The sequence below is a fragment of the Montipora foliosa genome, chromosome 13 (genome assembly GCF_036669935.1).
Source record: "Montipora foliosa isolate CH-2021 chromosome 13, ASM3666993v2, whole genome shotgun sequence".
NCBI lineage: Eukaryota > Metazoa > Cnidaria > Anthozoa > Scleractinia > Acroporidae > Montipora > Montipora foliosa.
Genome location: NC_090881.1, coordinates 43,143,650 through 43,156,149, shown reverse-complemented (window position 1 = coordinate 43,156,149; position 12,500 = coordinate 43,143,650). Strand labels below are relative to the sequence as shown.

The 12,500-nt window shown below is 41.1% G+C and overlaps 1 protein-coding gene across 6 annotated transcripts in view; it reads right to left on the bottom strand.

Annotated features, from left to right (window-relative positions):
* The window catches only part of LOC137982336 (hemicentin-1-like), a 34,915-nt gene that overhangs the window by 22,349 nt on the left and 66 nt on the right, over nucleotides 1-12,500 (bottom strand). For 4 of the 6 annotated variants that reach the window (XM_068829421.1, XM_068829420.1, XM_068829422.1 and 1 more), the window contains exons 1-4: nucleotides 9,923-10,058; nucleotides 9,239-9,592; nucleotides 6,782-7,036; nucleotides 5,884-6,147 (exon numbers count right to left, since the gene is read on the bottom strand). In XM_068829421.1, the coding sequence (XP_068685522.1) occupies nucleotides 5,884-6,147; nucleotides 6,782-7,036; nucleotides 9,239-9,592; nucleotides 9,923-10,022 (973 nt within the window). In that variant the 5' untranslated portion in view covers nucleotides 10,023-10,058. Of the gene's footprint in view, nucleotides 1-5,883; nucleotides 6,148-6,781; nucleotides 7,037-9,238; nucleotides 9,593-9,922; nucleotides 10,059-12,351 lie in introns of those variants that run through there. The other 2 variants (XM_068829423.1, XM_068829424.1) reach the window with 2 other exon arrangements.

Genomic DNA, 12,500 nt, shown 5'->3' with positions numbered 1-12,500 from the left:
GGATTGCCGACTACTGGAAAGAGAAAAGTCTTACTGGAAAGGTTAGCGAACGCTCAGCGTGATTCGAAGTCAAATGTTATTGCACCAGAATTAAAGGAAGGTTCGAATTTCGCCGAGGCTTCGAAGGAACCTCTTCAAGTGAAAAGCGAAGTTGAAATTCAGGAGGTTAGTTCGATTAGACGTAAAGCCAGAGTCTTGCAAATGGATGTGGATGCGTTGATTCAGGATATTTTGTATCTAAGTCAAAATGCAAGCAACAAAATCAAAGTACAATTGAGAATTGAAAGGCTAACTGTGTACCGTGAGAATTATCTTCAACTGAGAAATGAATTAATCGCGCTTGTTGCAGAGGATATGATAGAGGAGGAACTCCGAAGATGGGGAAAAATTCTGAGTGAAGTAGATAAAGCTGTGGATGCTGCTCATGAATTCCTAAATAAAGATTGCGACGTGGGAGATCACTCCTCGAAGGATATTGCATACAGTGACAGTCGTGTATCCTCAAATCTGAAATTACCGAGAATTGAGTTGCCAAAGTTTAATGGCGATGTGTTGAAATTTCAAAACTTCTGGGATCAGTTTGAAGCTGCAGTGCATAACAATGTTGATTTACCAAATGTTCAGAAGTTTACTTATCTACGCTCGGTGCTAACTGGAAATGCCTTGAAAGCAATAGACGGATATGAAGTAACCGGAGCAAATTATGAAGCAGCTGTTGAATGCCTTAAACACAGGTATGGAAGAAAACGTATGATCATCTCATTTCTAGTGAAATCTGTCATCAAGATGGATGCTAAGTCAGTTGTTAATGCATCCTCCCTCAGATATCTCTATGATACCTTTATGAACAGAACTAGAGCTTTAGAGGCTCTTGGAGAAGATCCAATGAGCCATGGATGTATTTTGTTACCCCTTTTTGAGACCAAGTTACCACCACAGTTATTGGAAAAATGGGAGTTGACACTTGCAGACACTCAAGAAGATGACATAGGCCTTGAATTGTTCTTTAAATTTCTTAATCGACAAGTTGTGTCCAAAGAAGCAGGAGAAAGAAGTTCAAATGGGAACATCACCCCAGGCAATCACAGTTCTGATAAAAGTAAAGAAAACCGAAGAAAGTCTTCATCTCCCAAAATGGGTGGTGAGAATGAGATGTATACTGCTTCTGCACTACTTGGTGAAACACGCCCTCCAACACAGCCAAATTGTAATTTCTGCAAGGCAGATCATGACTCACAAAATTGCCCAATGTTTAATGAAAAATCACTTGATGGTAGATGGAAACTAGTGCAAGAGAACAAACTGTGTTTCAATTGTTTAAAACCTGGCAACCACAAGCACTTCTCCAGAATTTGTCGCCATCCTAAGTGTTCTGTAGCGAATTGTGGTCACCGACATCACTGGTTATTGCATGGGCAGCAGTCAGTTGTTACACCTCGCCACCTAAGCAACACTAGTTTAAGTGGATTGGCTTCAACCAAGCCTGCATTACCTATGAGAGAAACACTCCTACAGACAGCATTGGCCAGGTTAATTGTTAAGGGTCAAGAAATGACAGTCCGTGTTTTACTAGATTCAGGGAGTCAACGTTCTTATATACGAAAGAACATTGCAGAGGCCCTTGACCTGCAAGGTCCCTCAGAGCTATTAAGTGTCACAACGCTAGGTGGGGAAACCAGCGAAACGAAAAGATTCCAAAGAGTGAAATTTACCCTTTCACCAATTAAGGGAGATTCAAAGGTGGAGATGGAGGCCCTTTCTATTTCCAAAATTTGTAATCCTCTCGGGCCAGTACAGATGGACTTCCATAAGAACTCTCATCTTCAAGGCTTAACTCTTGCAGATAGTTATCCTCGTGGTTCAGTTCAAGTAGATGTTCTTATTGGTGCAGACCACTACTACTCATTTGTGACTGGGGTCTGTAAGAGAGGTAGTTCCAGTGAGTCACTTGTTGCTGTTGAATCTTGCCTCGGCTGGATTGTCACGGGACAAGTAAACCGCCAATCAAGGCAAACTTCATCCATGCTGACAGTTGTAGAAAACGGTGGAGTTAACGAAACATTGAAAAGATTCTGGGAACTGGAATCAATTGGTATTGCAGAGAACGAGGACCCTGTTATGTCACAAGAGGAAGAATGTGCTGTTGCTGACTTCAATAGAGGATTGAACTTTGATGGACATAACTATGAGGTGCGACTACCATGGAAACGAAATCCTCCAAAGCTAGAAAGTAATTATGCACAAGCTTTGAGACGCCTGGAAAGTGTTGAAAGAAAGTTAAGGCAAGACCCTGTGAAAGCTAAGGCTTACAAAACAGCGATCAACGAATATGTAGAGAAAGGTTTTGCAGAGGAAGTACCTGATCAGAGTGATGACAATGGAACTGTGCGGTACTTACCGCATCATGCTGTATTTCGTGATGACAAAAGAACGACAAAATGCAGAATCGTATTTGATGCTTCCGCACGAGAAGGATGTGATGCTTCCCTTAACGATTGTATTCTTCCTGGTCCTCCTTTACAGCCGAACCTTGCATCTGTACTGATTCGATTTAGAACACACAAAATTGGTCTCATAGCAGACATTGAAAAGATGTTTCTGCAAGTCAAACTAGCACCAAAGGACAGAGATGTTCACCGCTACCTGTGGAGAGATTTACAGCCTCACGAAACACCAAAGGTGTACAGAATGCAGAGATTGACTTTCGGTGTGAACGCAAGTCCTTTCCTTGCAATTGCTACAGTCCATGCTCATGTAAACAAATACAAAGAAATGTCCCCGTATGCAGTAGAAGAAATTTTACAAAATATGTATGTCGATGACTGCCTGACAGGAGCCGATACAGTAGATTCAACTTTGAAGCTTCAACAAGAAATGTCAGAAATTATGATGACAGCAGCATTCAATTTGACCAAGTGGGCAAGTAACTCAGAGCCAGTAATGGATGCTATTGACCCAGCTAAAAGAGCCTCATCGCCATTCGTGGAGTTCAATTCGAGCGACCCCCTAAAAGCACTTGGCGTGTCATGGGACTTGAACTCTGACCACTTTAGATTCCTCGCACCGAGTGGAATCATCTCATCCCATGATCCAATGTCAAAGAGAAGTCTACTTAGTCTGGCATCGAAAATGTTTGACCCACTGGGACTGATATCACCCTTCACTGTTAGAGCCAAAATCCTTTTCCAAGAGTTGTGGTTGAAAGGATTACAGTGGGATGACCCGCTAGATAGCGACACTAAAGCAAAGTGGTTAAGTTGGAAGTCTGAGTCGTTGCAGCTAAAAGATGTGACTATCCCTCGATGCTTCGGAAATGGTATTACGCAAGACTCTGTGGTAGAGGTGCATGGTTTTGGAGATGCTTCCCCCAAGGCGTATGGAGCAGCAGTGTACATTCGAATAAGAGACAAGCAAGACAATGTATCCTCACAGCTGGTAATATCGAAGTCCAGAGTCGCGCCCATTAAGAAGGTGTCACTTCCAAGGCTGGAACTTTTAGCAGCAGTTGTAAATGCCAGGTTGCTAAAATTTGTTGTAGGGGCTTTGCCAATGAAGGTGGCTAGGGTTGTGTGTTGGTCAGATAGTATGGTGGCACTGCATTGGATAAAAGGGCAGAGTTCTTCCTGGAAGCCATTTGTTGCCAATCGTGTAGCTGAGGTACAGTCAACGTGGGATCCTGAGTGTTGGAGGTATTGTGGAAGTAAGGAGAATCCTGCAGACTTGTTGACGCGTGGGTTAAGCTGTAGTGATATGATTTCAAGCACTTTGTGGTGGAATGGACCCCAATGGATGTCTTCGCCTTGTGAACCACTACCCGCTCAACCCGAAAACGAAGCTGCTCCCGCCGAAGCTTGCGAGGAAAAAAGAACTACCCATGTGTGTACAGCAGTCGTTGCAGAACCACTGATTGATATGTCACGCTACGGGACATGGTTAAAGTTGATTCGAGTAACTGCTTATGTATTGAGAGCGGTCAAGTTGTTTAAGACTAAGTCTAGGTCTTGTGAAAGGGAACTGTCGGCGGACGAGGTGAGGCAAGCCGAGATTAAATGTTGTATGTGGGTGCAGGAAGTGGTCTACAAAGAAGAATTCGAGAAACTGAAAGCTGGAGAGGTACTTCCCAGTAACAGCCGCCTCCTGAAACTGGACCCTTATTATGACAGAGATGATCAGGTATTAAGAGTTGGTGGGAGACTACAGTTTGCTGATCTTCCCGAACAGAGCAAGCATCAAATAATCTTGCCTCACGGACATCCTGAAGTTGCCAAGATGGTGCAAGATGTACATAAGAACATGTTGCATGCTGGTCCAGAAACGGTATTATCAACTTTAAGGCAGAAAGTTTGGCTAACTCAAGGAAGACGTGAGGTTAAACGTGTTATCAGAAGATGTGTAGCTTGCCAAAGACAACGGGTTGGACCTTGTGCCCAGAAAATGGGTCAGCTGCCAGAGGAGAGAATTTCCTGTTCACGAGCTTTCGCGCATGTTGGGACTGATTTTACGGGACCACTGTATGTGAAAGAGGGCTTAAACATTAAGAAAGCATATGTGTGTATTTTCACATGCGCATCATCTCGTATGGTTCACCTGGAACTTACACATAGTTTGACAACTGATGAGTTCCTTCAAGCTTTTAGTCGCATGACGAGTCGCAGAGGTCTTTGCCATACAGTGTGGTCAGACAATGCACAAACCTTCAAGGCAGCAAGCAGGGAAATTCAGAAATTATACGATGAACCCACAACTGAAAGTCAAAGAATGTGGAGTACGCTGGATCAAGATCAAATCAAGTCAGAGTTCTCATCACGAGGGATCAAGTGGAAATTCATCACAGAGCGTTCCCCATGGAGAGGTGGATGGTGGGAACGATTTTGCAGAATGATAAAAGAACCACTGCGCAAGGTCCTTGGAAGGGCACTTCTCACCTTTTCTGAGCTAAACACGTTGCTGGTCAGAATCGAAGGTATCATTAACTCGCGGCCGTTGACCGCAGTAAGTGATGATTGCAGAGACCCGTTACCTATTACACCTGCTCATCTTGCAATTGGTAGGCCAATTAACCAGTTACCGGAAAGGAAAGAAAGTAGCTTAGAGGAGACCAGTAAGAGGACTGTCGAAAGGTATCTCTACCTGCAGAGACTACTCAATCACTACTGGAAGCGTTGGAAACAAGAGTACCTACATCTCCTATCGGTAAGAAACAAGTGGCGTAAAGAGATCCCTTATATTCGAGTAGGCGACATTGTACTTATTTCTGACGACAATGTGCCGCGCACCAAATGGCCGTTGGCTAAAGTTGAAAGGGTTTATCCAGGTAACGACGGGCTTGTACGGACCGCTACAGTTAGAGCGCATAACAGTTTCTACAACAGACCCGTTCAACGTTTACACAAGTTAGAGATTGAGTCAGCAGCTTCACAAGTAAGCCCGGAAGCAGAGGATCCAGTCCATGGTGGGGAGAAGCCACAAACGAACACTGTTCATGCTGCAAGTATACCTGTTTCCAAGCCTAATTTGAGCGTTGTCCTCCCCGAAGGAGGACAAGGTGGGGAGAATGTTACAGCCCGTACTCGTTCTGGAAGAGTTACAAAGAAGCCTAAGAGACTGGATCTGTGAATAGTTATACTAACCCCACCCTAGTGTGTAGGACTTAGAGTGTCATGTGACTTTCGTTGTTGTTCCCGCTCTTGTTATCGAAGGTTTTTGAACGTCTAGCATTTCGCTCGTATACATCCCCTTTGTAAATCGATGTGTAGCCGAGTCCAGTGGATTAAAGTTGTGTTACGCTTCAGTGTCTCGTCGTAAATCCTAACAAGGCGTGTCCTTTTTCGGTTAATGTATATATTATCATGCAATCAGGTTGTAGAAGAACAAACATCTTACAAAATACATCGAGGTCCCTTGTGGCCCTTGCTGCTTTTCCAATGCCATTTACAGCCGTGCACATATAGGTACCAGCCGCAGTTCTGTTAGCATTCATGATGGGAAGCCGCTGATGAACCGGATATGGTACACTGCCAATCAGCCCTCCAATCTTTGTCCATGTGACTACTGGAGGAGGTTTTCCGTCACTAATGCATTCGAGACACACATCATGTCTTTCAGTTACATTGTATCTCTTTGTCGATTGAGTAATCGAGGGTGAATCTGCAAATTCCAATCAGACAGTATTAAATGAAAAACCCGGTCGTTCTCCGAAGAATGCCACTACAAATGTACAAGTACAAATCATAGTGGCGGGGTATTCTGCAGTTACGCCCAGAAACGAAAGTCTCTTCGTACTTATTTTTATCTTCCTTTAGTGGTCTAAATCTATATCCATTGAATAAATTTCGGTCTTCGTAAACTTCAAATATTTAACAATTATTCACCGATATTCATCGAGCCTGAGGTGGGTAATTGTTTTAGTATAATTACATCTAGGTGATTATTTGGAAAATGGGCATTTTCTTTAAAACAATTAATTTCCTCGTCCTTCCGCCTCGACAAAACCGCTTGCGGCCATTTTGAAAAAATACGCTTGGGTGATTATCGCGTAATTATCACCTCAAGTGCAACCAATCAGCGCGGAGAATTTTTTAATGATTATGTATAAAATCGCAAGCGATCGCAAGTCAGTGGAACTTGACAAAGACTGTATTACAGTACATCCGAAAGTGATCAAAAAAGAAAGTATCGTGTTCTTTTTTTTGTTTGTTTGTTTTTTCTCCTCTTTCCTCAGTGTTATGCATCTGCAAACAAAATCTTCAACATTTTCTCGAAACAGACAGGCGATACTTACAATGAACTGTGACTCTGACTGAGGCAATTGCTTTGCCGGGCCCGTTAATTGCAGTGCACAGATACAAACCATCCTGGTTCCTGTTTATATTTTTCAATGAAAGGACCGTGCTCGAGTTAAGGGTCTTCTCCTCGTTACTAGCTTTTGACCACGTTATTGAGGGTGGAGGAGTGCCACTTGCGTGACAAGAGAGCCTCACGTCATTACTTTCGTTGACTGTTTGGTTGGGCGAAATCACAGTAATCGTAGGAGGCTCTATAAACAAAGAAAGAATTACTCATAGAGGTCATCTTATTTGGCACCGATTGATTTGTGAAAACAAATGTTGATTCGGGGTTTGGCTCAAATTTTCAATGGATAGCTTTTTCTGCAAGTTGTGCACTTTCAGCATTAGTGATTTGTTCGTAGGCAGGATTATCACAACAGCTTCTGCCAATTACTGCACTGTTACTGGCATGCATAATAAACCACAACTCCAAAGCTTCATGGCCTTCTCATTTCAACCAATTTGTGCTTTCATATCGACGTCCGTCATGTCGGAATTTCTCTCCTGGAATTGTGACTCTTTACCATTTACCAGGGGCACCCAACGTCAATTTTCGGAACTTCAATATCTGTTCGGAAGACGATTTGAGATTTAGAATTTCCGGAACATTTGTTGTAGAATTTCTTGCTTACCTGCCTCTCCTAGGATTTTTCCAACATCTGAAAAATGGTATAATTGCCCATTTTTTACGGATTTTTACCCTAAAAAGGTCACCTAGAATTTTCGGGAGCCTTTTTTCTGGCTGAAATTTTCGAAACGGTAAGTTTTGATCCCTATAGTTTTCGGATCACTAGACTTTCAGCTAGGAAATCCGAACAGCTGAAAAATTTTTTGGGGACACAAATATGCATATATCTACCGTTTAAATACTAAAACACGGTTAACGATGCTATGTCTAAGTGGTTTTGAACAATATTCTCGTTGGGTGCCCCTGATTTACGTTGATCGCGTTATATTCTAGTCAAGCGAGCCGTGCCGGTGACAAACAACATGTTTTGATCCACGAAAACGAAAAAAAAACAGATGTTTCATCTTTCGTGTCCCTCCTCTGAGTACGTCTGGCTTTATGCCTAATCTATAAATTTGATTAACATTAATCTCTCTTTAGAGCGACCAATTCGACCTTTATTATTCAGCCTTTTCGCCGCGAAGATGACTGGAAATTAACTGTTGCTTTACAAAGGAAACGAGTGAAGTTTAAGGTTTTAGATTCGGATAAAATACCAAACCTAATGTCGTTGTATTGTGAATTATATAGCGTATGTATAAACACTGTAGGTTACGTAAGTATTGTCAGGAGTTTTCGTAGAAGTGTCTATTGTGAAGTGAAGTTGAGTAAATAAATAAACAAATAAATATAAAATAGTAATAAATTAATAAATGAACTACCGAAACTGTCATCCTTTTATCTGGTTCCCTTCTAACGATTCGTTTCAAGCGATCAGCATTAAAAGATGCAAGATGTGAGGAAAATAAGTGCTTCGACAGCTCTTAGAGGGGCTATGTCGCGCAAAATGACGTCATTAAATGACACCCAAAACGCCCAAAAAGTAAATTGAAACATTGCAACATCCACTTTAAACTGTTGAGCAACATAAAAGAAATACAGCAAAAGGAAAGAAAGGAAAGTATGGATGGACACAAATGGGCAAGACTGAAACGGATTGCATTTTGGTAATCTTGAAAAAAGTCAGTCCGACGTTTTTGTTTTCTAAGTTGCTTAGAATCATCTTGTTTGTGATGTAACAAATAATTTTATCAGTAAAGGAATTCCACATTACCATTCTCGAGTTTTCAACACGTGATTAACTAAAAATGTTCACTGAACACCCTAAAATAACGTGACATAACCCTGTAATAAACTTAAAGAATTAATGAAATGTGTTTTCCCTGTCATCAGTCCTTCACTAAGTGGATCAACATTTAACTGTATACTATGATACTGCTTTTGCAACTGGAATAAACTTAAAAGCCCCGGCAATAAAAGATCAAAAGACAGAAATTCTACTGGCTTTTAATTAGAAAAATCTGGCATGATAAGCATGGAAACGGGTAATTTGAAAGTGTATTAAAAAACGCTTGATATATAAAGCTCAAGCGGATTAGCTGGAAATTCCTTGGGAACACGAAGGATGGAAATTAGTCAATTAACGAAATCCCGGAGCCGCCATTATTTCTATTGGGACTTTAAACACAAATAACAATGGAAAGAGAACACTTTTTGATACTTTCCTTATTTGCACTTAACAATCAATAGTCGTGTTCGTAAACTGTTCTAAATTTATGCCATCAATACGCCGAATTCCATCTAAAAATAAAAAAATCTGGTGGAGTAGACGCCATTTGATACAGTAGGTCATTTTGGCTCAAGAAAGACTCTAGAAGGACGCCTTGATTCAGAATAGACCTACCTAGTATTATCAGTTGAGTGCAATTTACTTCGCTGTGTCCTTCCGTTGCATTGGCAGAAGGCCTCTTGTTCACTTCACAGCAGTACTCAGCTTTGTCATCCATTTTCAAGTTCAAAAGCATAAATGATGGTGTTCCTCTCTGCAGCAACACAACTTTCTCGCTAAAGGAATCATAAAACACTATCCCGCTTTTATAATATTTCATAATTTTTGTCGAACGTCTACCCTTGAATTTAAGTAAGACGAAATAGTCCAGTACATTTGTGGAAGTAAGTGTGTAATTCCATTCTAGGGTAACGTTTTTACCAAGAGTCCCGGACACAGGGTTCGCAGGTGTTTTCGTCCACGTAATAGCTGCAAAGAAGAAAAGATCCAGATTGATTACCTTTCTACAACTGACTTTTGCAATCTATGGTTAACATATGATTGCATTGTACTATCACACGAAGGCCGGAAACTACACCAAGATGGCGAAGATAAAGTTATTTCTTTGAAACCTTGACAAAAGCAAAGCAGGAAAGCATTTTTACCAATTGGAACAGGGCAGAAACTACAAAACTCAGTACTTTTTTCGCGAGATAAGATTTGAGCACCGTCCATTTTGTTGCCTCTGCTTGGTACGTTTGATTTTCCAATTCCCTTCTTTAAAGGAAATAAAAAGGTGCAAAATACTGAGCAAATTACCTGATGACTGGAGAAACAAAATTAATGATACCGTGATAAATAGAAATGTTCCTTTGTATGAAAAGAGCAGCAACCTAGTGGACCCACACAACGACACCATGCTTGACCGCTAGCAAGACGCTCGGGTTCAGCGAAAGAACAATAAGAGACACATACTTTACATTATCACTATGCTTGGAATGCACCTTCACAGATCAATTGCTTTCTCCAATAACGACAAGCTCCGATTGTTTAATGCCCTAAATCTGCCAATCGAATTTAATTGGGGTTCTAATGGGTTTACTTAAAGTCACGAATGTTATTGCTTATTTTATATATAGCTATTTTATTCAGCAAGGTTCTAGTTTTGGTGCACAACTTGCCAGATGCATCGAATGCTGATTAACTACCCACATAAGCCATGTTTAGTTCTTTAAACGTTGCATTATGCCTTCATGATTCCGGTCTGGTCCATTTAAACCCTATTATAAACACTCGTCACAAATTCCTACGATGACATGTTTCGTTTAACGACAATACTAGAGTACCTTTAACTATCAATATCTTTGAGGAAAAATTCATATTCTTGGAAACCCCCAGGCTCCCCGAATCTGAATATGACAAAAAGACAAAAGATGAGAGGTCGGCTCCATCCTAAGGGGAGTAAGAGGTAGCTTACGAATGCAAGAATAATCAAACTAGCTTTATTTCCTTATCGCTAATATTTGCATTTCTTTTCAGGAACCCCTGCAGTGATAAAACTCTTAACAAGTTTGTTAATTGGGTAGTCCTATTTTTAACTCGTTTCCGCTGTAACGGACGCACGGCTTTGATACACCTTGCTAAGTAAGGTTTATTGAAATTCATTATTAAATGTCGTCTCTAGGCTCTACGTGATAAGAAATTTGCGGAATCCTATTTCAGATAATTAATTGAAAATTTGTGGCTATTTCTGCTTATCATAAATTTCAATTTCCGTCAGTGTCAGAAGAGACACAAGAGTCTCAAGCAAGGGTCTCTCACCTCATTATGATCATCCGACTTATCAGATTCCTCTGTCAAAAGAGGATTTGTGACTTGCTACGTCACAGGCCAACGGAAATAGAAAGTCGTATCAGAATGAAAGTCGTTTTCATCATGTAGTTTCGTTATTAGCGACCATTTTCAAATCATTAAATGCGACAAAGGCTACTGGTTATAATTAATTGTGTGGCAATTACTTCAAGAGAGAGAAGGGGAATTCATCTTTGCTTACTGAAGGTAGAAACTTTCAAGGTGTCCGATGGAATGGGCATTTTGTTTATCCCAAATAACATAGACCTTTTTCATCAATGGCGGTCAATTTATAATTCTTTTTTCCAAGTGCAAATTTGCCTACTAAGTCTTGATACCATACAGTAAATTGAAAAGAATACTTGCTCTAAAATAAGGCTTGGTAGGCTAATAGGAGGCAGTGTGGCCCAGTGGTTAGGGCGCTTGCCTTGAGATCCGGAGATCCCCAGTTCAAGACCCGCTCTGACCACTCGTCGAATTTGATCCTGGTAGTCCCTGGTTCAACTTCCCAGCTGCACTTGTAAATAGCCAACTGGTTTGCCTCCGGCCAGTTGGGATTCTTAACAGTTGTTGTTGTTGTGTTTTGTTGTTTCGTTGATTGTTTCATTGGCCCTGAAAAGCCCCTATGGGGAGCGGTCAATTAAGTATGTATTGTATGTATTGTAATTTGCACATTGACAAAAGAATAATTTAAAAGGGGGTAGGGTATAGTTTTGTAAAAGGCTGAATACCAACGCAATACCGATTGTTCTACGGTATTTAAATTCAAAAACATCTTTTGATATATTTAAAAGAAGTAAAAACCTTTTTGAATCGCAGAAAAATTTGCGAAATCTATTGCATTCTAATATTTTTTGAAAGAGCAAGCCAGGGTCGCTTCTCTTTCTTGAAACAGTTCGATTATCAAAGAGTAAGCGACACTACAGGAATGATCCTGATTTGAAAATGCTCAGATGTATTCAAACTAATGACGGCTGTGAGAGAAAAGATGAAAAAAACCCAAAACCTATGAACGTTACGTCATTGACCAAGTGGACAGGGTGCTTATTTGCATTCTGATTAACTTATGTGGGTGGGTTTAAAACACAGGTCACATTCCACGGGTCAGGAGAACAATTAAGCCAAACGTTTCCCATAGACCTGAAACAACACGTTTGTAGAGTGATTAGGGCAAAGAGACACTTTTGGTTTTGTTTATTTATCTTTGGGCCTGTGCTACATCCGCCGCTCCTCCAGGAGGTTCTTTTGAATTCATCCCCCATCACACTATGTCAACAGCGAACTAGTTTCTTCCCTTAAACTCGGTTAATGGGTTTGTAGAGAACACACACTGCACACCAGAAATGGAGAAAGGATAAAAAAGCACACTGCGAAAACAACTCACGGTCTTTACTTACATATAGCGTTGTTTCTCGCGACGTCACCCATTGTCTTGGTGTCCTTTGGAACCCGTCAAATTATTCACTAAACGTCAGACGACCATCCGTCTTTCCCACACCGGGATTCGAACCGGGGCTACCGCGGTGAGAGGGCCGGATCCTAACCA